The 26,597-nt window shown below is 45.7% G+C and overlaps 2 protein-coding genes across 6 annotated transcripts in view; one reads left to right on the plus strand and one right to left on the minus strand.

Annotated features, from left to right (window-relative positions):
* Positions 1-17,996, minus strand: part of PLEKHA4 (pleckstrin homology domain containing A4) — a 66,708-nt gene extending 48,712 nt beyond the window's left edge. For 3 of the 5 annotated variants that reach the window (XM_053261804.1, XM_053261803.1, XM_053261798.1), the window contains exon 1: positions 17,856-17,996. The gene's annotated coding sequence lies outside the window, so the exon portion shown is untranslated. Of the gene's footprint in view, positions 1-7,170; positions 7,310-15,485; positions 15,525-15,876; positions 15,960-17,855 lie in introns of those variants that run through there. The other 2 variants (XM_053261799.1, XM_053261802.1) reach the window with 2 other exon arrangements.
* LOC128329905 (uncharacterized) lies at positions 15,974-25,549 on the plus strand. Its single transcript, XM_053261807.1, has 3 exons — positions 15,974-16,147; positions 19,256-20,762; positions 24,026-25,549. The coding sequence occupies exons 2-3, from the start codon at positions 19,263-19,265 to the stop codon at positions 24,299-24,301; spliced, it is 1,776 nt and encodes a 591-aa protein (XP_053117782.1). The 5' UTR covers positions 15,974-16,147; positions 19,256-19,262; the 3' UTR covers positions 24,302-25,549.
* Positions 25,550-26,597: the final 1,048 nt, after the last annotated feature.

The raw sequence follows: 26,597 nt of genomic DNA on the forward strand, positions 1-26,597 counted from the left end.
ACAGCTTGTGTGTATGTGTGGATTGGGTGGTAGGTAGCACCCATCATGCCCTACTACCCAACCCCCTTTATTGTCCCTAGGAGCTACCCATGGGGAACAATGGGGTGTTTCGAGTTTTCCCATTGTTCCCTCTGGCGCCACGAACACTCAAAATGTTTCAAGTTTGTTTCATCGAAACTAGCGGTTTGACTGCTGTTTTGATGGAACCTTTTGGCCGTTTTGCATTTCATTTCAAGCCCCAAACAAAATGCCAAATCTGTTTCGTGCACATCCCTACTGGCAATCCTACACATTCCAACATCTGGGGTCAATCCTTTCCTTCCCCTCTGGAATACATGTTTCCAAAGTAACTCTAGGAATGCCTCTCCCACAGGAGTGGCTGTCGGCATTGCAGTACTTGAGGCAAAACATAAAATGCTGCCTGCCCCATGCTCTTGGTGCAGTCCAGGCCACTTTCAAAACCAACCTTGCAAGTTTTGAAAATGCGTGGGGAGCAGCAGGGAGGAGGGAAGGTTGCCTAGGGCTTTGTCTGCTCTCCTTGTACTTTCTGCAAGTTTTGCAAATTGTGCGAGGGGAGGAACTCTGTTTTATAGCTGCTTCCATCACAAACACAAATTAATCTTATGCAGATTTAACTAAGAGTTTATTCATAAACAACTCCATTTTCTCCTTCTCCTTTCTCTCCCTTTTCCTTTCTGACGCCACCCCGCACTCTCTCTACAGGATCCCACTGGGACAAACTTCTAAACAACAATTAACATGGAAGATACTGGATAGAATACAGCACACTTCTTGCAAAATTTGTATTGCAACAGTCAGATCAATCCCACAGAGCTGCTCCAATGGTGACAGAGGGGGGCGTCTTGCTGTCACCCCAACAATCTGCTACCTGGGGTGACTGCCTGGATGCCTCCTTAAAGAATCGCTTCTGCTCTCCAATACAAGTTCTTCAAAAGTCAGGGAGAAAGTTTTAAACCCCCATCAGATATCTACCTACTAGATCGCCTACCAGCTACAGTTCTCTGCCCATACTAAGAGCTAGAGACAACTATCACACTGCATCCTAAACACCAGCTATATACTAGTGCCTAGTACCTACAGGTCACCTTAGTGGTGCAGTGGGGAAATGCTTGACTAACAAGCAGAAGGTTGTTGGTTCGAATTCCCATTGGTACTATATCAGACAGCATCCATACAGGAAGATGCTGAAAGGCATCATCTCATACTGTGAGGGAGGAGGCAATGGACTTCTCTTATGTTCTTATGTACAGTACAGTATCAAGGTATGACTCCAATAACCTTTAGCATCCAAACATGGTCTCCTGTCTTGCCCTTATTTGAGAGGAGAGCTGGTCTTGTGGTAGCAAGCATGACTTGTCCCCTTAGCTAAGCAGGGTCCACCCTGGTTGCATATGAAAGGGAGACTAGAAGTGTGAGCATTGTAAGATATTCCCTCAAGGGATGGAGCCGCTCTGGGAAGAGCATCTAGGTTCCAAGTTCCCTCCCTGGCTTCTCCAAGATAGGGCTGAGAGAGATTCCTGCCTGCAACCTTGGAGAAGCTGCTGCCAGTCTGTGTTGACAATACTGAGCTAGATAGACCAATGGTCTGACTCAGTATATGGCAGCTTCCTATGTTCCTAATCCAAAAAAGATTTAATTTTATGTTCCTCTGATGAGCTAATCCTTTTTCTCTCTTTGTTCTGAAAGGTAAGGATTCCAACACTGATTCATTTAGACTGCATTCCTAAAGCTACATCAACAGCAAACATATTTGAGACATTTTCTATTACTGTATTTCAAAGCCACAAAGTGAGACCGGAATATTTTCAATATTGTTTCGTTGCTGTTCTGCTTGGATGAGCTACTTAACTTGTTATCAGATCCCTGCAGATCCCTGTTAATAAACAGGATTCTTATATGTAGGTTATAAAGTGTGAATATACTGTGACATATTTACATATATGTACAGGTGAAACTCGGAAAATTAGAATATCGTGCAAAAGTCCATTAATTTCAGTAATGCAAATTAAAAGTTGAAACTGATATATGAGACAGACGCATTACATGCAAAGCGAGATAAGTCAAGCCTTAATTTGTTATAATTGTGATGATCATGGCGTACAGCTCATGAAAACCCCAAATCCACAATCCCAGAAAATTAGAATATTACATGGAACCAAGAAGACAAGGATTGTAGAATAGAACAATATCGGACCTCTGAAAAGTATAAGCATGCATATGTATTCAGTACTTGGTTTGGGCCCCTTTTGCAGCAATTACTGCCTCAATGCGGCGTGGCATGGATGCTATCAGCCTGTGGCACTGATGAGGTATTATGGAAGACCAGGATGCTTCATTAGCGGCCTTCAGCAATTCTGCATTGTTTGGTCTCATGTCTCTCATCTTTCTCTTGACAATGCCCCATAGATTCTCTATGGGGTCAGGTCAGGCGAGTTTGCTGGCCAATCAAGCACAGTACACTGTATACTTTTCAGAGGTCCGATATTGTTCTATTCTTCAATCCTTGTCTTCTTGGTTCCATGTAATATTCTAATTTTCTGAGATTGTGGATTTGGGGTTTTCATGAGCTGTACGCCATGATCATCACAATGATAACAAATTAAGGCTTGACTTATCTCGCTTTGCATGTAATGCGTCTGTCTCATATATCAGTTTCACCTTTTAATTTGCATTACTGAAATTAATGGACTTTTGCACGATATTCTAATTTTCCGAGTTTCACCTGTATATACATATTTGGTTGCTATGTGGTTGGTAAGAGTGACACCGACTTGACGGCACTTAATCAAATCAATATACATATTCAGTATACAGTATGACAGCATACTATGCATACCCATGATGCTGGTTAGGTGTGCCTTGATGCTTATACCTGCAACAAATTTAAGATCTTCCTCTAGTACCATCTTCATGCAGAAATCACGTTCTGGGCAGCAATTTGATAAAAGCCAATTGTGAAATGGCTCTCAGGTTCAACACACATGCTAATTAGTTCAGCTCTTGCAAAGTTTATCTTGCTTCTCTGATAACATTGTTGGGAAAACCACAACAAAGGAACCAAACAGTTGGGCACTTTACAAGGTAAAACCTTCCTCCATGGGTGTGCTTTGGACAAGATTCCATCAAGAAAAACACATGGAAAATATTACATCAGAACTGGTCATTCATTTTGGAGCAAAAGATTACTAGATTCCTGCTGGGATCAACTCATTCTCGAAAAATGCACAAGCATGATCAGTTCAGTAATGTCTTCCACATGGATTCCTCCACAGGAATCATTTCAAAACCATTCCCATAAAGGCAAATGGAAGAGAACCTTATTTAGACGAGGAATGCCAAATAATAAATAATTTTCTTATTTAGTTTCCTGGTGCTTCTGCCGTGGAATCAGTCAATTCATTGTACATTTGAAAAGCTGAATTAACATTGCATTATTTTTTTGGAAGAGGACACTTACGTAGGAACATAGGAAGCTGCCATATACTGAGTCAGACCACTGGTCTATCTAGCTCAGTATTGTCTTCACAGACTGGCAGCAGCAAGTCTGCCTCCATTCCTGCTTCCAAGGTTGCAGGTAGGAATCTCTCTCAGCCCTATCTTGGAGAAGCCAGGAAAGGAACTTGGAACCTAGATGCTCTTCCTAGAGCGGCTCCATCCCCTGAGGGGAATATCTTACAGTGCTCACTTCTTTCAGGTTATGACTATTTATTATATGCTTGTATATTATTATTTTCTAAAACTAAAACCTGCCCTCAACGCACCTAAGATTTGGGACAACCCTCTCTGCCTGAAGCCAAAAACATCTCTATGTCGCCAGCACAGGGATGGGTTTTTAAATAATGTGTGCAGGCTGTCAGCCTTAATGCTTCCAAGGAGGCAAGTTTACCCTGTGATGCAAGCGCGCTCACTGGTAGATTATAAAGATTATCTGAAGACAACGGCAAGCCTAGACACACTTAGTTGGAAACCAGCCTCTGGGAGCGCTTTGGGATGGACTTGCTTCTGAGTAAACATGCATAGGATTGAAATGTAGTGCTTGCAGCTCTAAAGTAGACGGAAACAGGGGCATTGCTAGGTGCTGAAGATATCTGGGACCAGGGCTGCATCCCGCTTTTGATAACTAAACTCCAGCACACCCCCAAGAATAATGATGTATATTTTAAAAAGTTTCTAATATTATAATACAGCATCTATGAAGGCGGAAGCAACAGGGAGCTAAGTAAGGCTAGGAGGTCTCTCCCCTGCTCTGTGCAGGTTATGAAGAGGTTGCAGAGGAGAGAGGTGGATGATGAGATTTGGGGTCTGAGCAATTCATTTGGGGCCAGTCCCCCTTGGACCACCCCGCTAATGATGCCCCTGGATGGAAACGATCACATCAAAAGCCCCCTTACCAGTTGGTTGATGAGCCCTTAAAAGTGGTGACAATGGAGACAAATTCAATACGCCTTCTTGACATGCCTAGGAACCCTCCAACATAACCCCATCCCTTCTTCTCCCCAAGCCCAGATGTCCTTACTTCCAGCCTGGTTCTCTCCGACAGACACCACGAGCAGGGGCCACGGACATGGGTCCCTGATCATGACTAAGCGTGTGCCTATATTCTCCTAGGGCTGGCTGGGTGGGGTGCAGTTGTTGGGGTGTGTGTGTGTGTGTGGAAATAGTTGGCGGTACTTTCTCAGCCATTGGAGCCCTTTATTTATTCATCCAGTGGCATTTGAAAGCAGCAGCTGAGACAAAAGGAGCCGGGGCAGCTGGTCGCGGGGGCGAAGAAGAAGGAGAAGCATACTTTGCATCAGTCACAGGGGTTTGTGTGTCCGCATAACCCCGTCCCCACCCAGCAGTCAGAAAGCTTTCTCCAGGCTCTTTAACTCATTCAGGGTCAGCCACAAGAATGAGGCACAGGGAGACAGGAAGCTGCCTCATACTGAGTCAGACCTGACCGCTCTATCGAGCTCAATATTGTCTACACGGACTGGCAGCGGCTTCTCCAGCATTTACATAGGAACATAGGAAGCTGCCGCCTTCCTATTCTGAGCCAGACCCTTGGTCTATCTAGCTCAGTATTGTCTAAGACTAGCAGCGGCTTCTCCAAGGTTGCAGGCAGGAATCTCTCTCAGCCCTAGCTTGGAGACTGTATGCTTTGGTAGTTTGTTGGTTCAATAAAAAAATCTTGTCCTATAAAAAATAAATAAATCTTGTCCTATCTTGGAGATGCTTCCAGCGAGGGAACTTGGAACCTAGATGCCCTTCCCAGTGCTGCCCCATCCCCTGAGGGGAATATCTTCCAGTGCTCACACTTCTAGTCTCCCATTCATATGCAACCAGGGTGAAACCTGCTTAGCTAAGGGGACAAGTCATGCCTGCTACCACAAGACCAGCTCTCCTCTCAAGCAGGAGTCTTTGCCAGCCCTACCTGGAGATGCTGCCAGGGAGTGGAGCTGGGGCCTTCTGCAGGCAAAGCAGATGTTCTATTACTGAGCTACAATCCCACCCCCAATGAAACTTGCAAACTTTACTACTGTAGGCTGCCAACATTTTGAACCAACGTTGCACCTATGCTATCAGCAGCAGCCCAGTGTGTCAGGCACTAAGAGCATGAAGCTTCCCCCTCCCACTCCACATCACTGTTGGAAGTGCAGGAGCGACGTCACTTTAAAAGCTGGCAATTGTAGCCCCAGAGGAGCCAGGAAGAGGTGTGCACTGTTTGAGAAAGCTTGCAGCACCCAGAGCATGGCTGGGGTTAGAGCCACGGAAGTGAGGCATTTGAGAAGAGAGCTGGTCTTGTGGTAGCAAGCCTGACTTGTCCCCTTAGCTAAGCAGGGTTCGCCCTGGTTGCATATGAAAGGGAGACTAGACTAGAAGTGTGAGTACTGTAAGATATTCCCCTCAGGGGATGGAGCCACTCTGGGAAGAGCAGAAGGTTCCAAGTTCCCTCCCTGGCTTCTCCAAGATAGGACTGAGAGAGATTCCTGCCTCCAACCTTGGAGAAGCTGTTGCCAGTCTGTGAAGACAATACTGATCTAGATAGACCAATGGTCTGACTCAGTATATGGCAGCTTCCTATGTTCCTATGATAGATTAGAAACACTTTTACAAGGAAACCCAAAGCACTCAGTGGCCTCCTCTGAAAGAGGAACTGGTCTTGTGGTAGCAAGCATGAATTGTCCCCTTTGCTAAGCAGGGTCCACCCTGGTTTGCATGTGAATGGGAGGCTACTTGTGAGCACTATGAGATATTCCCCTTCGGGGATGGGGCCACTCTGGGAAGATCACCTGCCTGCTTGTATGCAGAAGGTTCCAGGTTCCCCCGCTGGCATCCCCAAATAGAGATTCCTCCTGCCTGCAACCTTGGAGAAGCCGCTGCCAGTCTGTGTAGCCAATACCAAGCTAGATGGACCAAGGGTCTGACTCAGCAGATGGCAGCTTCCTATGTTCCTAAGAAAGCACTGCTTTGAGGAACACGACTACACCAGGGGGCCTGCAGTTGTGGAAATGGGTAGAACAAAAGTGTCCATTCCCTTCAAGGCTGGCCACTGGTGTGAAAGGCTGGAAGGGCCACGTGGAGTCAGTGGCAGAGAACAGGGCGAAGTGCATTGACTCCCTGCTCCCTGAGAGCCTTCTCAGTCCAATATACCCCCCTCTAGCATGCTCCTGCCGGGTGACATGTGCCCACACTGCAAGGTAGGGAAGGGGCACAATTGGAAAACCCAGCCACATATGTGGTGAGAGCCAGCATGGGAGAGTGGTTAGTGTGCTGGTCGAGGAGCGGAGAGACCCAAGTCCAAATCCCAAAGCCACGAAACTCACTGGGTGACTCTGGGCCAGCCACTTCTATGTCAGCCTAACCTACCTCGCAGGGTTGTGGTGGTGAGGATAAACCTAACCGTATACGCCACTCTGGGCTCCTTGGAGGAAGAGCAGGAGATAGATAGATAGATAGATAGATAGATAGATAGATAGATAGATAGATAGATAGATAGATAGATAGATAGATGTGCCGCCCACAGGTAGGTATACCAAGAAAAAAGTAAGGGGGACAGCGGGGTGGTGGTCTGATTTGGAGATCAACTCTGCCTCTCTCCCTAGTACACTGAGAGAGGCCTAACAGGAGAGAAGATGTAAAGCAGACATGAGGGCAAAGAAACCTTACCTGATTTCTGTGCAGGAGGAGACAGTGGCCAGCAAGGCTGCCTCCTGTGATCCAGGAGAGTAAGGGAGGGAGGCGGGGCCCCTCAGGAGTGATTCATTGAGGTCAAAATTCCTCCTTTCGGGATTCCTACCTGTCTAGACTACAGAAATAGCTCTCAGCCAAGTGGATATTGGAACACATTCCCGTCTTCTAACTCTGTTCCTGCTTGCGTCTCTCTTTATCCAGACATGTCCCTCTCCATTTCTCTGCCTCTAGTAGTTCCATCCATCCCTTCCTGCAGCCCCTCTGTCCCACCCCCACTCCCTTATCTGTCTCTCTCCCCACCCACGATCTCCCCTCTTCTCCTTTCATCCATTCAACTCCACTGCTCTCTCCCCGCCTCACTAATAGACAGCATGGTTTGCTAACTCTTACACCCTTTCCCTTTGCAACCCCTTTTTATCGATCTCTCGATCTCTCTCTCTCATCACTGTTTTCTCTTCCCCTGCTTTCCCTTTCCCCTGCGGCTCCGGGAGAAGAAGAGAGGACGATAAAGCAAAAGATATTGAATTTCAGACCCACCACCCCACCTTCCTGGAGGCTTGGCCAGGGAAGGAGGCAGGATATACAGAGAGAGAGAGAGAGAGAGAGGGCAGGGCGGTGGGCTAGTGAAGGGGGGAGATGAGTGTCAAAATTCCTGACCTTAACTCTGGGAGAGGAGTGGCCACAGAGCTTTAGAAAAACAGAGATTTGGGAAGCTGACAAGGCAGAAAGACATGATTTGACTGGCGCGGGGTCTGCTAGATGGCTTATGTCGGAGAAGGAGCAACCTCTGGTGCCTCCCAGCGGCTCTCCAAGATGTTGGCATATTGTCCCAGCAGAGAGGACAATAGGCTTTCTCTCCCACTTTGAAAAATGCAGTCATGTGCCTGGGCAGGATACTTCCCCACCCACCACAATCAAAGGCAGGGGGAGTCAGATGGGCAGGCTTGGTTTCCAGTTCCAACACATCCCCCAGAACTCCTCCCACCCAGGTCCCAAATTCTGTTTCTACACCTCTTCTCCCAGTAGAGAAATCAGGAGGAAGGTAAGACATAGGAACATAGGACGCTGCCATATACGGAGTCAGACCATTGGTCCATCTCACTCAGTGTTGTCTACCCAGACTGGCAGCGGCTTCTCCAAGGTTGCAGGCAGGAATCTCTCTCAGCCCTATCTTGGAGAAGCCAGGGAGGGAACTTGGAACCTTCTGTTCTTCCCAAAGTGGCTCCATCCCCTGAGGGGAATATCTTACAGTGCTCACACATCAAGTCTCCCATTCATATGCAACCAGGGTGGACCCTGCTTAGCTAAGGGGACAAGTCATGCTTGCTACCACAAGACCAGCTCTCCTCTCCTCTCCAAGACGCCTGATTATATTATTTGTTCTCTGGGCCATAGGATTGCCAAGCCGCTTGGCCATGCCTGGAGTCTCCAGGAAGCAACATCAGTTTTTAGGTGGCTATTGAAAGCTACCCTGGAGGCTTACTATCATGGAAATAAAATCTCCAGGAACAGCTTCCGTCAAGTTGGCTACCCTACAAGGCCGTTGCTAGAATTTTGTGTGTAAAAGCCAGATGGTTGTGAGAATTTGTTAAATATGGATGGCATTTGGTGGGGGCAGGGGTGGGAGCATAAAAACCAGCATCATTTTCTCCTAGTGTGCAAACCTGCACTTGAACTGCACACACATCAGTCACATGCGCAATAAGTCAGTTGGTGGAGCTCAGTAACCACAACACACTGGGCTTGTTCACATGGCTGCCGGTGCGAGGTAGGAGAAGTGCTCAGCCTGGGTAGGCGAGAGGGGCAGGCTCCCATTTTCGGCCATGTGCTTGCAAACATTAAAGTAGGGGGCTGGGGAGAATGATTGTCTGCAAGGCAGCAGCTGGGTAGGGCGGCTTTTCCTCCTACCTCAGTAAAATACTGGGGACAGGATCTGGGTAGGGGGCTCTCCTCCTACCCAGCTACCACCTCACACAGGATCATTCTCCCTGCCTCCTGCCTTAATATTTGCAAGCACATGACTGAAAGTTGGGTTGCGCCTAGCTCTCCAACCAAGGTTGGGTGCTCCTCCTCCTACCCTGCCAGTAGTTGTGTGAATGAACCTATTGTTTCACATGCTGCTCTGCAAGAGAGTGTACATGTGTGTGCTTTTTCCTGTAGCAACCCCTTATAGATGCTGTAGATCCAAGAGGCCTGTATTTTTGTGTCTTGCCACATTTTTCAGCAGACGTGGTGCTTTACAGCAGAATGCTTCATGCCAGCTCAGAGCTGCGGCACGTTTTACTGCAGTTTTGCAGCACTTCGTGCCTGTAATCTATCCACTGCTTTCAAGCAGTAGTTCATTGCTTATGTTATCCTCTCAAGGACTCAGGATGAGCTTGATCTATAATGGAAGCTGAGACATGCATGTATATTTGTATACCACCCCAAACTCACGTCTCTGGGCAATTTAGAACAAACATAAGACAAATTAAAACAGAAAACATTACAACAGTTTAAAACCACAATTCTAGTTAAAAAGCATGGATGAATAAATGTGCCTTAAGAGTCTTTCAACAAGCTGTCAGGAAGCCTCATTTCGGCAGGGAGCACATTCCAAGGCCTCAGGGCAGCCACAGGGAAGGCCCATCCCTGAGTAGCCACTACTAGACAAACTGGTGGCAACTGCAGATGGACCTTTCCAAATGATCTCAATGGGTAGTGGGGCTCATAGCAAAGACTACGTTTTCCTAAATATCTTAGATCTAAGCTGTTTAGTGCTTTATACATCATAACCAGCATTTTATATTTTACCCAGAAACATATTGGTAGCTAGTGTAGTTATTTTAATATGGGATTAATATGGTCTCAAGATGAGCAGTCAATTAACCTGGTTGCTGCATTTTGCACCAATTTGTTTCCATACTATGTACAAAAGCAGCCCCATGTAAAGCACATTGCAGTAGTCACATCTGGAGGTTACTAGCATATGCACTACTGTTTCAAGGTCATTTATCTCAAGAAAGGGACATTGGCATATCAGCCAAAGCTGACAGAAAGCACTTCTGGCCACTGCCTCAACCTGAGGAGGTTTGGATCAAGAAGTACTCCCAGACTGTGGACCTGTTCTTTCTGGGGGAGTATAACGCCATCCAAAACTGGCAGATCAAAATTGTGTCCTGGGTTCCAACCCTGCACAATATGTAACTCCATCTTATTTTGATTCCGTCTCAATCTGTTGTCCCTCATCCAGCCCATCACCATCTCTAGACAAACATCTAGGTAGGTTATGCCTTTTCCTGATGAAGCTAACACGGAGGAATCGATTTGGATGTTATCAGCATAATGATCACCCTGCACTAAATCTCCTAGTGACCTCTCCCATCAGTTTCAGGTAGATATTAAAAAGCATTGGAGACAGTATGGAGCCCTGCAGCTTTCTGTACAAAAGTTCTCATTTTGAAGAACAACAGCCTCCAAGTGACACCATCTAGAAATTGCTTGAGAGGTAGGAGCAGAACCACTGCAAAGCAGTGCCTACCACTCCAAAATCTCTCAGATGATCCAGAAGGATACTGTGGTCAATAGTATCGAGAACTGCAAATAGATCTAAAAATACCAGCAGTGTCACACTTCCTTTGTCAATTCCTTGTTGGAGATCATCCATCAGTCCCACCAAGATAGTCTCCACCCCAAGGCCTGCCCAAAAACCAGATATGCAATTGTGTTGCATTGCACCATTTTTGAGGTTTTCAAGTTGGCAACAAATAGTAATAATTACTAGTGTGTCTCAGATTTATAATAGCACAACAAAAATGGAGAGACCATATCACACTTTTATCAAGCTTTTAACTGGATTTTCATAGGAATTGCTTTAAATTGTTTTAATTATTTAACTGCTGTTTTTATTATGTTGTGTTAATTTAATTTCATTTTATTATTTCATTTTATTTTTAATATATTTGTATGCTGCCCCAAACTTGCATCTCTGGGTGGACTACCATTTGTGTTTGTAGAGATGTAAGATATAAGTTTGTAGAGCCCAGAGATGTAAGTTTGGGGCAGTATACAAACATACAAAACAAAATAAAACAGAGAGCCAGCAATTAAAACAACAAACTAACAAAAACAGACTAGCTGTAGGCTGGCTAAAACAACCAGTCTTAAACAAATGCCAAAAGACAGGTAGCCAGGGAGACCAGTGGACCTCTTGCATTCCACATCCCAGGGGCCTTCATGGAGAAGGCCATCTCATGTGTCACAATCAAAGCAATGCATATCATATTTAAAACATTTGGTCCTGGGTGGGTTTTGTTTGTTTGTTTGTTGGGGGGGACCTGGTTCATTCTTTTGCACCTGGTTCATTCTTTGACCTAGAAAATAGGCTTTAACTCAATGCATCTGATAGAGAAAATTTTTCCCCTCCACAGCTAATAGCAGCTTCAGAGAGAGGGAGATAGTAGTCAGGAAACCGGTGCCAGGACAAAGACCCACCCTACCCCTGTGCCAGGTCTCTGATTGGGGAAATGACTTGACTAGCAAGGCAGACGTTGCCAGTTTGAATCCCCACTGGTATGTTTCCCAGACTATGAGAAACACCTATAGACAGATGGATAGATAGACATTTTATTTACGGCCAATGGCCAAAACAGAGAAACACCTATATCGGGCAGCAGCGATATATGAAGATGCTGAATGGCATCATCTCCTACTGCACGGGAGATGGCAATGGAAAACCCCTCCTGTATTCTACCAAAGACAACCACACACGGGGCTCTGTGGTTGCCAGGAGTCAACACCGACTCGACGGCACACTGGTCTTGTGGTAGCAAGCATGACTTGTCCCCTTAGCTAAGCTGGGTCTGCCCTGGTTGCATATAAATGGGAGACTTGATGTGTGAGCACTGCAAGATATTCCCCTCAGGGGATGGAGCCGCTCTGGGAAGAGCAGAAGGTTTCAAGTTCCCTCTCTGGTTTCTCCAAGATAGGGCTGTGAGAGATTCCTGCCTGCAACCTTGGAGAAGCCCCTGCCAGTCTGTGAAGACAATACTGAGCTAAATAGACCAATGGTCTGACTCAGTATATGGCAGTTTCCTATGTTCCTATTTACCACACTTTCCAAAAAGCTCATGGGGAGTTCCAGTCACATAATTCTCATATCATGTCTGCCATGTCCCTTATCAGAAAGAGCTGAACCCTGAAGAATGTCAACTTAGGCAATTTACGCTAACAAATATTCAAGTAAGCATCCCTAGAAGGCAAAATTTGGGACAAAAATGGGAGGCAGTGATTTTCCAGAGACGGAGATCAGAAATGAGGGACTGTTCCTGATAATTAGGTACTTGTGCTGTTCATTCGTTATTGCCAGAGATGGCCACCAAATTACATGTCTGGCCTGCCTCTCCACACTAAGTGTGTAATTAATTAATAATAATTATTATTATTATTACATTTTATATCCTGCTCTTCCTCCAAGGAGCCCAGAGCGGTATACTACATACTTAAGTTTCTCCTCACAACAACCCTCTGAAGTAGGTTAGGCTGAGAGAGAAGTGACTGGCCCAGAGTCACCCAGCAAGTATCAGGGCTGAATGGAGATTTGAACTCGGGTCTCCGCGATCCTCATCCAGCACTCTAACACTGCACCACACAGGCGGAGGGGAGATGCGCAGGGACAGAGCATCGGTACTTCTTGGCTTCTCTGGCTGTTGGGATGGACATGTCTATGGGGGTTGTCACGAAGAGCACCTGCCCTTCTGAATTGGCAACTACATCACTGCTTCCCACCGATTGTAAACTTCATTTTGTTATCCCATACAACCCACCCGTTCCTAGCTTTACCTGCTACCCCAAGTCCTGGTAATTCCTACCTCCCTGCACATGACAAAGTTTAGAAATATACATACGCTAGTGTGGACCTGCAACAAAATGTTGCAGTGTATGGCTCATAGACCAGATAATAGCTAATGCTGAATGCTAGTTTATTGTGTGACTCTGTGCGCATGCACATATACACAACAGGTTAACCGATTCAGTGCACAACTTCTCCCTCTGTTCATTAGGAGAGTTCACACACATGCAGTTGTTTTTATTGTATTGTGGGGGGGGCAGTACCCCCCTACACACACCAAGAGCTCGTATATGTGTCAAATCCCTTTCCCCTCAGAAATACAAAGCTGTGAAATGGCTGCTGAGAAAACTAAAGAGTTTTAGACACCTTTCCCCCTCAGAAGCAGATGGGCTTGTTCTTGAGAGACTATTCTTCAAGCAGAAAATTCCCCCCACTTCTTTTGTTCAAGCACTCCTCCCTGCTCCCCCACCCACACAACTGAGTTCCACTGGCTCTGCCATCTGTTTGTCTGCTGACTCCATTCTGAGTATGTGAACATTCCATCCCATTGATGTACAAGAGGGCAGTTGGAGGGGGTTGGCCCTCTTAGATTTGTTAAATCCAGATTCTTGGAACAACCCTGACATATCTGTAGATCACCCCAAGTCTGCCAGGACCATATACTGAATGGAAGCAGAATAAGAAAAAGAGAAAATGTAATATTATATATGGAAACTGTATTATACATACATGGGAAAAATAAGAAAAAGGGAAAATGAAGTCATATAAAGGGAAAAATATATGACATATGACATGCATATATAAAGAGAAAATATACACACTCACAAGAGAGAGAAAATAAAGAAAAAGGAAAATGAAACTGGCAAGACAGGCTCAAACTACAGCTGATGTTCATCTAGCGTAATCTTTCCCACAGTGTATCCCCCCCCCTTTTTTTTCTTTTAAGCTGCAATCTCCAACAAGAGGTGAAGGGCACCAACTTCCCCCTATCCCCACTATGGGACTAATGGCAGCCTTGGGGTGTGTGTACAATTTGGAAGTGGAAACCGGGGTGTGTGGGTGGGTGTTAAGATGTCCACTTCCCTCCCACCCTCCTTTTTGCCAGTCTCTTGTAGAGACTGCAGTCCAGGCGGTGGCTTCAGATTTAGTGTGGGGGATGCAATGTATAATTAACCAGTTTGGGGAGTCAGTTTATTGGAAACGTCTTTTCCCTCCCCTGCCTTTATGACAATGCCTTGGAATACTGTATGCCTTAATCTGGATGCACAAGTTCACTAAGGAGGAGCACCAGATTCACATTATCTTGTCAAGATAATGTGAGCAGCGTTCACGTTGTGTTCAGCACTTCTACAACCTGTGTACACTGTACACAGGTGCAGATCTGTATGCAGGTACAGTTATCCACATGTCATGTTGAATGCAGATACACCAGGGCACTTCCTATCTGTATCCTGCATTTCAGGGGGCCTGTCTCTGTATCCAGGTTCACTTTTAAAATGAATGCAGGTGCAGTCATTCACACCAAAACATGTGCAATGTACAGACATCTGAACACAGGTACAATGTAAAGTCTAAATAAGGCTTATTTGTATTATATATTAGTTAATGTGGATCACCACCACCCCCATCCCATATTTACAAGCACTAACAAGGAACAGAAATGCCACCTGCCTTGTACTTTGAAAGGTGAGGAAAACATATATGTTGCCCACCCAGATTCTGAGTCTAACAGGATGGTTTAGAAAGGGCTCAAGGGATTTGTGTGTGTGTGTATTATACTACACACACACGCATGTGTGTGTGTGTTCTCTCTCTCTCTCATAGATAGATAGATAGATAGATAGATAGATAGATAGATAGAAAAGTGATCTTGTTTTGCCAGTTATTTCTGGAAAGTTTCGTGAGCCTCTAAAAGTTGTGCCAGGCAGAAATTCATCAGGTGATGGTAAAGTCTTTCCATCATTGCATCTCCATGCCAGTGCATTATTTTAAAATTATTTAAAAATTTAATGAAAGCATTTCCCTCCCCTTTGTATAACACTAGAACCACTTTCATGATTATCCCATGAAACTGCCAAGAAATTTAGGACTAACAAAAGAAGTACTTTTTCACACAATGTATAATCAGCCTATGGAATTCTCTGCCATAAAATGTGGTGACAGTCAACAGCCTGGATGGCTTTAAGAGAGGTTTAGATAAATTCATGGAGGACAGGTCTATCAAAGGCTACTAGTCTGAGGGCTATAGGCCACCTCCTATACTCAGAAGCAAGATGCCTCTAAATACCAGTTGCAGGGGAGCAACATTAGGAGAAAGGGCATGCCCTCACCTGGCGGGGGGCCACTGTGTGAAGCAAGATGCTGGACTAGATGTAGCCTAGCCCGGGGGCGGGGGGATACAGAGGCAACGCCACGGCGCAGTAATACCTTCAGAACCAAATAATGGCTGGTTTATATTTACATTTCCAAAGAGAGAGCAGCCTCTATGCTTCTGTCCCTGCCTTCCCTATAGCCTTTGATCTAGTTTACGAACCCTGACGCCACGATAAACCTCTGAGCCGGAAGTGCAAGGGGCGGGGAAAACATTTTCGTGGTGCCGTTGCTGTTTTAAGAGAAAACCGTACCCTTTATTGGTTGCAATTTCCCAGCACAGTCAAAACATGAAACTGGAAGCTACCGACTCATTATTTTCAAGACTTCATTCCCTTAGAGGCGGTCTAAGAAGAAAAGAGTTAGCTTGGGGATTCCTCCAACCCCGTTTTATTTTCGCTTTCCCAACCCCCATTCATGGTCTAGACGCGACGTGCTCCCTCTTCCGCCCTCCCTCCGTCCCGCAATCCTCTTCCTCGAACCTTCACGTCTTTTCCCAGCCACGCCCTCCGTTCCACAACGTCACAATGCAATGACGCGCTTTCTCCGAAAGCGGATTATATAGGCTGCGTGTCACGCTGAGCAATCAAAACATGCTGTTCTATTCACAGAAAAAAAGACATTATCGATTGGAAGGCATGGACGGAACCGCGACGAACCACCTTATTGCAGAGCTTGCCGTTCGACTGTTTATCCCAGCCCAACCCGCGGCTGTTTGCTGGAGCGAAGTTGTCACTGGTTAAGACTATAGAGGTAAGGCAGGGCAGATAGCCCCTCGTTAGATCGCTCTTCTGTCTCCCTCCCCTCAGGAGTTCTGGCTGAGTCCTGGATACTCTTAGCCGCTAAACCGCTTCCCTCCCTACAGAGCGATCTCTGGGACCTTATCGCCTAGATTCTTCTGCTCTTAGCCACTAGATCTCATCCTCTTCCCTATAGAATCCTGGTTCCCTTCTTTCCTTCCAGCCCATGATGGGACCCAGCTGTCCTGCTTCCTAAATTCTCGAACGTGGAGACGAGGTCTCGCGTACGTTTCCAGACAATCCTGGGATCCGGTTCTCCGGAGGATCCAGCAGGCATCCTGGCTCTTGCTTTGCCATTCTCTTCTCCCAGAGAATTCCCGAATTCCTGCTTAACACTCCTCGCCCCTCCAGATTCCTTCCTTCTCTTGCTGTACGCTGTGGTCCCCCCCCGCCCCCACTCCCTGATACCTCTCCAGCAAGGTATCCACCCAACCCTCTTAATTGCTCAGTTGGTTTTGCCGGTGTCGGCTCCTGGCGACCACAAAGCCATGTGGTTTTCTTGTGGGATTTACCATTGCCTTCTCCTGCGGAGTGTGAAATGATGCTTTTCAGCACCTTCCCATATCGCTGCTGCCCGATATAGAAGTTCCCCATATTCTGGGAAACACACCAGCGGGATTCAAACCAACAGCCTCCAGCCCTGATCTCTAGGCAGGTTGCTTCCCTGCTGCGCCATTAGGTGGCTGAGTACTCCTTATTTATTCTTGCTTAATGAGGTTCTTAGATGTGCTGGTTTTTACATTTTCTACTACAGCAATTATGTACTGCTCTCCCCCAAAGGGGGGGTGGGGAGATGTTCACCTTAAGTATATCTCCCATGGGAATATCTTCCAGTAGTCCCTACTTCTCTCTCTAAATTTAGCAACCAATTTATTATAATCCTTTTTTAACCCCAGTTCCTATGGCAAAAAACACCCCCTCAATTCTGTATTATTTTCCCCACGGCATATCTTCTGGGTCTTACTTATGCCCCTGCCCGACCCAATTCCCATATCCTCTTCTCTATACATGATTGTATTCCTTTTGCGGGGTTGTATTCCACTCCACTTGTAAAAGCTCATCAATTCTCTTTTTCTGATGGGGATCCCCAATGACCCCCCTATTCTTTTGATCTGCCCACTGTTTTGCTTTTGTCAACTGATGAACCACTGAGGAAAGACCAAACACCCCAGAGAATGTATAGCACAATCCTATCCATGTTTGCTCAGAATCAGTCCTATGGTATCCAGTGGGGCTTATGCCCAGGGAATAGGTCTCTTCTTGTTTTTATCAGCCAACTTGGGAAACTGCATCTTCTCTGCTTTACCCCTCGTATCAAGTGGATCCCATCTCCACTTTTGCCCCCAAATCTACTCACAAGCTGTCCTCATCCCTTCCCACTGAGATTTTCCTAGAATTACAAACCTCCATGTAGAGTTCTCTCCACTTTAGCCCGGGAGTGTCTACAATGAAAGCCTGTTTGGGGAAATGATCTCTCTAGAGGGGCCCCCTCCTTTTAGAGGAAATTCCGATCATTAAGGACTTCCAGTTTCCAAACACAAGGTGCTCTCCCCACCATTTGTCCACAGCCCTGTACTTTGTTTCCACACCTACTATTTCCCTTGTGGGATTCTGAAAACAAATACTCCCCTCCCTTCTCCCCCCTCCATTCCAGATCTAACCTGTTGTGGGTCAGAAGCTTGGCTTTTCTGCCTCCTCTCCCCGACAGCTGCACACACAGGATCCAGACAGCAGTTGTGTGTGTGTGTGTGATTTCCCCCCTTCTGCTTCCGGACTGGGGTGTTGCCAGCGTTCCAGGGGCACTTGCCGGAGCTTGTTTGGGGTGTGCCGCCCTGGATTAAATCAACCTACACATCTCAGCCAGTGAAACAATCCATAGGAAACTGAAGAGAGAAACTGCAGCTCAAATAGGGGGTGGAAGGAATTTTGCTGGCATTTGGGGATCAGAGCCCAGAAGTGCTGGCTTCTAGTCTCTGCCGTCCGCCCCCCCCATCCAAACTTGTCACCTCCTGTTCCAGATATGTCTTATTCCCAGTTGGCCTTTCCTAACCCACTTTGCTTCTTCTGCAAAGAAAAAACCAAAGTGTCTTTGATCAGAGTTTAATCCACTTTGAACTCTCAAAGAACCCAAGAGTCCTGACCTGTTTTGGTGCTATAATACACTCCTTTGGGGGGGGGCGGGCGTAATTAGCCTCATGGCTCAGTTGTGAAATCTGTCAGTACTAAGGGCTCGGTACTCCTAGTATTGGCTACCTAATGGCGCATTGGGGAAGCAACCTGCCTAGAGAGCAGGGGGCTGTTGGTTCGAATCCCCGCTGGTGTGTTTCCCAGAATATGGGGAACTCCTATATCGGGCAGCAGCGATACAGGAAGGTGCTGAAAGGCATCATTTCAAACTGCGTGGGAGAAGGCAATGGTAAACCCCTCGTGTATTCTACTAAGAAAACCACATAGCTCTTTGGTTGCCAGGAGTCGACACCGACTTGACAGCACAACTCCTAGTATTGAGTACAGTACTTGGGATTCAGTCCTGAAATATAGAAATGAGTGCTTCTGAGCATGTGCAGAGTGCCTTTATTTTCCGCTGACTGTCAACAGCCATCCTCGCACACTTTGAATTAAGGAACAGTCCTATATGTAAATAATACCATTTTAAAGTATGTCTTGGGTTGGTGGTGCTGGAAATGGAACTAGAAACTAATTTTTTAAAAAACCTTAGGAGCAAAACAATGGACACTGGCAACATTACCAGATTTAGTGGTGGACATTGTAGCAGGGGAGAGGGTTAATGGGCTTCTCTTTGTTCCCTGTACAAGTTACATACTTAAAACAAAAACAGAGGCACCTGGGACACATAATTATTTTGTTGAATGACTCTGCCTGAGCATCTGGATATCCTAGTCTAGGCACCACAGTTAAATTTCTAGGCTCTTAGCACCTGAGATTTGTCAAAACCTGTTTTAAAGATGTCTGTTTGAAACAAAGAATCTTAGAACTGCCACCACCATCCTAAATTCTAATCAAACTGATGGCATATCCCCAATTCTGCTCCTTTTTTCAGGTCTAAAATGTTCTCCAACATCATGTTCAGCCAGTTGACCTCACACCCCAGAAGAATAAGTTTGTTTGTTTGCTGCAATCCCTTTGGATTCAGGATGGCCAAAATTCTACCTCCAGATTCGAGCAGGCCCACCCTTGCTAGTAAACTCAGTGTTGCAGCTATGCTACTTGGACATATGGCCCAGATCACTATGGAGTGGGTGAAGAAATGGTTGCGCTTCTGGAAGAGTTTTCCTGTGACCCTGATGAAGGCTGTATTGATGGGCATTGCCAAAGGGGCCTGCAGAGTAGCTTTGGCTACTGCCCCTTTGGAGAGAGGCTTCTTAAGCATTGAGGAAGACCTTGAAAGAAATGAAGGCAACATAGAAGATGGAGAGAAGCAAAACTTGAAAGGTGGTCATCTGGAGCATCTTCTTCTGAACAGCCTTGATAATCTGATTGAAGATGGACATCTTGGAGAGGGTCCCAAATGGATTCTGAATGGTTCTAGTGGGGCCAAAATGGATAAGGTGGACATGGAAGAGGAACGCATCTCTGAGCTATGTCTGATAAATTCTTCCATCTTCATTGACTTTGGAAATGAGTGGGAAGATTCTTCGGAAGATGACATGGAAATGCAGTATGTGGTGAGTCCTGGGAGTTTCCCCCAGGAATGGTTGGAAGACTGTTACTATCCACAGGTATCTCCAAAAAGCTTGGATATCGGCAGATGTTTTGGAGAGAATCTGAAAGATTGCCACAGCCACCATGAAGAGTATAGTGATCTTGAAGGGGATTTATGGCAAACTTTGGAAAGTCCCTCTCTTTCCCGGCAACGCATGGAGGGCTTGGAATCTAGTGAGGATTTTGCCATGCATGAAAAGCGATGCTCTGAAGGTCCAGTTGATTCGCCAAAGGGTGGGAAACTCCTAGAGGTGTACAGGAAGGACGAGGGTAAGGGCTCTCTGGACTCAGGAATGTCGACCTATGATTTTAAGAGCCCCCTTGTCCTGTCCTTGTTCTTCAGTCCATCAGAGGAGGAGGACGACGGTGATGAAGAAGAGGAGGAAGACTGGTGGAATGAAAATGAGATGGAAGAGACCAGCCAGTCAAAAACATCCTTTGATGGTGGGGATTTGGGAAAAGAAGAGAATTCTTCAGAAATAGAAAAAGACTTTCTACACCCTGCTGTTTTTGATAACTTCTGTGAATCCTCCTTTGAGAATAGTGATCCCTTCCACCCACTCTGTTTTTCCAAACCCATTCAGGCCCCCAGGGTATCTACCATTGCCCCACCTGAGCCCAAGAACCACAAGGAAAACACAGTCTCCTTTTATCTAACAAAGACAGATTCTCAGCCCAGGGGCGTCTGTACTCCCTCAAAGCATCCATGGTCCCAAAAGGACCCAAGAACTATCTGCACGCATCCAGCTAACAAATTCTGCCAGACAGACTCCAAGAAAAACTATGACCCTAACACCACAGAAATATCATCTGTTTCCCAGGAAGAAAATGAGGTGGTTAAGAAGGTGAGTCACGTTAAATATTTTTGTGGAATAACCAGAACTTCTGGGTTCTTCAGAGAAGGAGACTTCAGGGAGAATATTCAGAAGCTCTGGACTATTTTTGTTACTCTATAATTAGGAATAACAAACACCCTTAGTTTTGCCTCTTGCAATCAGAGACAGATTAGAATTGCCCATGACGCTCTTATCCCTGGACTTTGGGGCTGAAGTCCAGGGCCTGCACACCCCCTGGGGACCCCCCAAATCTGTTCTGGGTGGTGTGGTTTGTGCCCTCGAGAATCTACGTGTTAAAAAATGATGCTAACCTTGCAGCATGGGTGGGGGCGGGGGGGCTCCAAAGGCCTTTAGGTCCAGGCTCCAAAATTATCTAGATGTACCTCTGGCCCATTTCATTCATAAACGTTTAAGGGAGAATTCATTGTCTTCAACAATCTAAGTACTCTGTTTACACAATGATTGGGATGGTTCCCCCTCCCCCGATCACTGACAAGGTACCCAGATGCACAATTGCACAACAGGCAGAAATTCTGCAGAAGTCCTTTGAAGAGCTTGCTTCCTGTTCTTCAAAGTTCTTCTCCCTCTCTTAAGAATTTCCTTTTCTCCAAAGGGATGGCTTTGTATGATTGTTGTGACTTAACTTTTAGTCACCATGTAACTAAACACCATTTATTTGACACATTTGTATACCGCCCAGAGATGTCACTTTTGGGCAGTACACAAATGTGTCAAATAAATAAACGACTTTTAGAGGAGAGCTGGTCTTGTGGTAGAAAGCATGACTTGTCCCCTTAGCTAAGCAGGGTCCACCCTGGTTGCATATGAAAGGGAGACTAGAAGTGTGAGCACTGTAAGATATTCCCCTCAGGGGATGGAGCTGCTCTGGGAAGAGCAGAAGGTTCCAAGTTCCCTCCCTGGCTTCTCCAAGATAGGGCTGAGAGAGATTCCTGCCTGCAACCTTGGAGAAGCCGCTGCTAGTCTGTGTAGACAATTCTGAGCTAGATGGACCAATGGTCCACATATGGCAGCCTCCTATGTTCCTGACTTCCTCTTTGTGAACCTCTGCTTCTCTCATTCTAATATCCCATCCATTCCTCAATTTCTGTTCTCGGACTCTTCCCTGCTCCCGTTAGTCCCACCCTGGAGTTCCCTTTGGTTCCACTTCTCTGCTGGAAGTGTGGCATTGCACACTCATTGCCAGACATTTCTGTTTCTGAAATATCTGGCAATGCTGATGCAATGTCACACTACCGGCTGAGAAGCAGGTGATGTAAGGCAGCAGCATTTCGCAGCCGAGCATGCTCTCTTTGTCTTCCCCTCAACTTTCCCCCCTCCCCTTCTTGAGAGCTTTTCATCTAAAACTGCTGATCCGCTGAACTGACAAGACTGCAGCATTGCCCCCCACCTTCTCTTTGTTGCTTAATGGCAGTTTCTGCATAAAGCATAGATTCTCAGCATTCAGTACATTGTTCCCCTGGGGATATGGGACAAGGGGCAGAAGAGGAAGAAGACCAGCGCAGAGGATGGGGAGAAGAGTACCTGCTTGCCTTTGCTGCTGGTTACCGCCTAGATCTAATTTCTTTCTCTTGCCCCCTCTCTATTTTGCCCCTTCCTTCTTTCAAAATGATGGCAAAAAAAATTGGTGTGCCATGCAGTGCAAACCACTTTATATTTCCCAGCAATAATTTGGCATGCTGCAGTTTGCACGACACTTAACTGGTTTCAGCTCCTTTGCCAGCATCGCCTCTAGCTCACATTCCTTTAATTACCCTTCATGAGATGACTGCGAACCAGTGCAGTATAGTGTTTGGACTGTCGGACAAGGATTTCAGAGACCTGTGCTCCTACCAATTCCTGCTTGGCTGTAAAGCTCACTTGGGCAGCCTTGAGCCCATTGTGCTGTCTACCTCACAGGGTTGTTGTGAGGATAAAGTGAGCCAAGGAGAATAGTGTATGCTGCCTTCTCTTTGAAGGAAAGGCAAGTTTGTTTGTTTGTTTGTTTGTTTAAATGCATATTGTGTGTGTATAAATTATTAATGGAAAAGTTGTATCCTACTCTAGAGTGGCCTATAATTTAAAAATATACAAATAATTCAACAGCAGATGCTAAAAAAAGAACAGCAAAACTGCAAGCAAAGTAAAATAAACAAAAAGCCAAAGAACATAGAGTCTTCACCTGGTGCCTAAACAGCAGCAGAGACGGCACCAGGTGAATATCTGTAGGGGTGGTATTTTAAAGTCATGCTGTTACTACAGATAAGGCCCCACCTCTAGTCACCACCTGCCAAATCTCCAAAGGCACCTGGAGTAGGGCCTTTAATTATGAGCTAAGCAGGTTTTTCTAGGAGAAAGAGGACCTTCGGATACTTCAAGTTGAAGGAATCTTATCATTAATGCTCTGGGCCCAGGGTAAAATAGCAGAAGAGAGCAACCATATTTACCTGAATCCAAGACTAGGTTTTTCCAAGGTCTTCTTAAATTCAGGCCCCTTCTCCTTTCAAGTAAATACAGGTATCACCTGTATTTACCTGAGTCATCTTCTGTTTGGGTAAATATGGTATTTAAGAGAGACCTTGTATTACATAGGCATGAACGAACTTTAAAGTGGAGATTTTGAAGGAAAGTTCATAAACTATGTCTCGAGACATATGATCAGGCAGATGATGATGATTATTACATTTACATCCCGCTCTTCCTCCAAGGAGCCCAGAGTGGTGTACTACATACTTAAGTTTCTCTTCACAACAACCCTGTGAAGTAGGTTAGGCTGAAAGAAGTGATTGGCTCAGTCACCCAGCAAGTCTCATGGCTGAATGGGGATTTGAATTCGGGTCTCCCCGATCCTAGTCCAGCACTCTAACCACTACACCACGCTGGCTCATATGTATCTCTCCGGGACTCAAGGTGGTTTGGAGCAAAGATGGGTACCATTAGGAATACAATCTACCTACTTTTGTCTCTGGTAAACAGGTGTATGTATTTCAAAAGCCTGCAAAACGTGTTTAACCAGAGGTGAGAGTGGGACCAAAGGGGTGTGTGCCTGAATACTGTGGGAGGTGATGCCTCCCTCAATAACTATTTGTGTCTCCAGCCTCTAGAGAATACAGGTGTTGCACATGTTGCCATTTTCACCACAGAATGATAGTGGGAGCACAAAACTCGCCATGTTGTTTCTGAGTCTTCCTCCCTGTCTTCCACAGTGTCTAAAGCCTCTTGCCTTTAAGAAATATTTGTTCTGGTATCTTCATCCTCTCCCTTCTCAAACTTAGGTTCGATTTTCTCCTGTGGTCACTGTCCACCAATTGTTGGTCTGGGATTATGCCTCCCGGGCCGCCCGCCAGGGTCCCTGGGAGGAAATGGCCCGCGACCGCTGCCGTTTTCGCCGGAGGATTGCTGAAGTGCAAGCCGTCCTGGAGCCTTGCCTAGAAATGGAACACCGGGCTAAAGCTTGGAGGAGGATTCATGGGATTCCAGACTCTCTTGAGGAGGCGGCTAATGAGCAGACCATCCCCACTGTTGCTAAGGCAGAGAAGCTGACCATCTAAATAGAGTCATGAACGGAATTGCCCTTCAAGATGGCTGTCAAAACCATCTTCAAGGTAGAGCATACAATTAGAGCGTCTGGGCAAAACCATTGATGCACGTTCTGGGATTTGGTAGATCCTGAATTCAAAGTTACCAGCGCTACAACTTCCTGAGGAGAAGTGGGATTGGAGAATATTTCTCTACCTTGCCTTGCAATCTTGCAAGCGTGCGTACAATGCAACATCTCTGACCTTTGTCCAAGGAGGAGCCTTTTTAAGCCACTGTCCCCTAGGCTATATAATGTAGCAAAATGACTGATTGATCTGGTCCTAAAATGCATCTTCTCTGGAGAGTGGGGAGAGCTATCCTGTGGGCTAGAGTCACAGGATGGTGCTAGTGCAAAAGGTCCTGGGCTCTTGTGTTCTGAAAAACATGCACTGTTGCTAAGCTACAACTACCTCAGTTTATTTGAAGGACAGAAAGCATAACCAATAATTGGTTATAATTTATGTATGCAGGGCTGTAAATGCACTTCACAGGCCTTGTTCATTGTCACAATGACTCTGAAGTAGGGCACAGGTATTTGCATTTGAATGGTTACGAGAATGGAAACAAATGTATACTTTTGACATGCAGGAGAATTTATTGCTGGATTGAGCTTTGAACCAAGTTCTCAGTTGCCCTAAACATGGTGCTGTTACTGAGAATACCCACTTAATTACTGATAATATGCAATTAAGTCCCAACAATTGGGTAACACTTACTTTATTACTGAGAATACCCAGTTAAGGCCCAATTTAACATCAGGTTAAAATTCCTTACCTGGGTGACATTCCATGTGGCTGTCTTTGCATTTAAATTGGACCATTAGCTGTAGCATTAGCATGCCAAAAGATCTGTAATCCTGGTGGATGCTAATATATGGTAGTAATGCAGGGGCTGAGTGAGAGAGAGAGAGACAGTACTACCAACTTGATTCAAACAGGACACATTGTGCAATGGGAGCTCCGTATGGGTTTCCTTCTCAATGCCATTCTCAGGGTCACTTTTTAACCAGGCCTTTGGCCTGGGGAGTTGGGGTAAGTTGTTATGAAGGTTCCCACTTTCAACCTAATACCTATGTGTTTAAATTATTAGTGTAATGTGAACTCCTCCCTGGCAGAGGACTCTTTATTATTCACTCTGTATGTATCATAACTGCCTGATCATCATTATTTATTCTGTTGTAATCGTTGCAGCTGCAGTAGTAATAAATTTTTTTAATCTTCGTTAATTTTTTGGCATTTGATTTATTGGCATGGTAGTGTTAAACTGTGTTTTGGAGATTGTTTTAGAGCGGGTTCAGAAAAGCACAGGTGTGCCGACACTTCCTTTATGAGAGAAGCCAGTACTAGGGTTTACTATCCCCAGGGGATAGGGATGTATATTCAGCACAGTGGGTAATAATGGAAAAGAACTATTATATGCCTATTTGGTATTTATATAGTACTTCTTTGAATACTCTAAAACTTTGTTCTTGACATGTTTTAAGAATCCTCACAACCTATGATTATTGTTTTGTGGTAGACAGTATTTTGTGGTAGGTAACCTGCAGCCTGCACTCAGGAAACCAGAGAATTTAAAAATCTTAGGTGCACAAACTCAAATAGCATCATCATTATGTTCCTTTGGTGGAGAAGCTACTTACCTATATATGAATGCAGCAGCCTCATATTGAAGAGGACAGAGGCTTCTAGCCTCTGTTTCCACTCTCCTTCAACAGGACCTAAACCCTTTTGTAGGTTTTTTGGTGCCCTGCCCCTTAATGACCATTTGTTGAGAGGAAATAGAGCTACATCCATTCCATATGTAACAGAGCTTCCTTGTTGGAACAGGACCTAGCCTGTCCCCAATGTAGACTGGGGAGCTGGGAGGATAGTGATGCACAAGACCATTAAACACCCACCTTAGGCCTGGGTTACTTGAAAGAGTCGCCTTCTACATGAACTGCACTGTTTGCTAAGATCATATGGGGAGGTTGTAGTTGCTGCCTACTCATCTAGTGGCAACTAGGAGTTGTGCCGTCAAGTTGGTGTCAACTTCTGGTGCCCACAGAGCCCTGTGGTTTTCTTTGGTAGAATACAGGAGGGGTTTACCATTGCCATCTCCTGCACAGTATGAAATGATGCCTTTCAGCATCTTCCTATATCGATGCTGCGATATAGGTGTTTACTAACAAGGATTCGGACTGGCAATCTCTTGCTCCCTTGGCAAGTTACGTCCCCGCTGCACCATTAGGCCTTCTCAATTGCTGCCCCTGAGTTCTGGAATGCACTC

This window comes from Hemicordylus capensis, chromosome 6 (assembly GCF_027244095.1).
Source record: "Hemicordylus capensis ecotype Gifberg chromosome 6, rHemCap1.1.pri, whole genome shotgun sequence".
Taxonomy (NCBI): Eukaryota; Metazoa; Chordata; class Lepidosauria; order Squamata; family Cordylidae; genus Hemicordylus; species Hemicordylus capensis.

What these genes read in the sequence shown, in the direction of transcription:
- LOC128329905 (XM_053261807.1), top strand. Translation starts at nt 19,263, where the DNA reads ATGTTCTCCAACATCATGTTCAGCCAGTTGACCTCACACCCCAGAAGA. An exon ending in AAAATGAGGTGGTTAAGAAG is followed by an intron (nt 20,763 to 24,025) that starts GTGAGTCACGTT and finishes TCTCAAACTTAG; the next exon opens with GTTCGATTTTCTCCTGTGGT.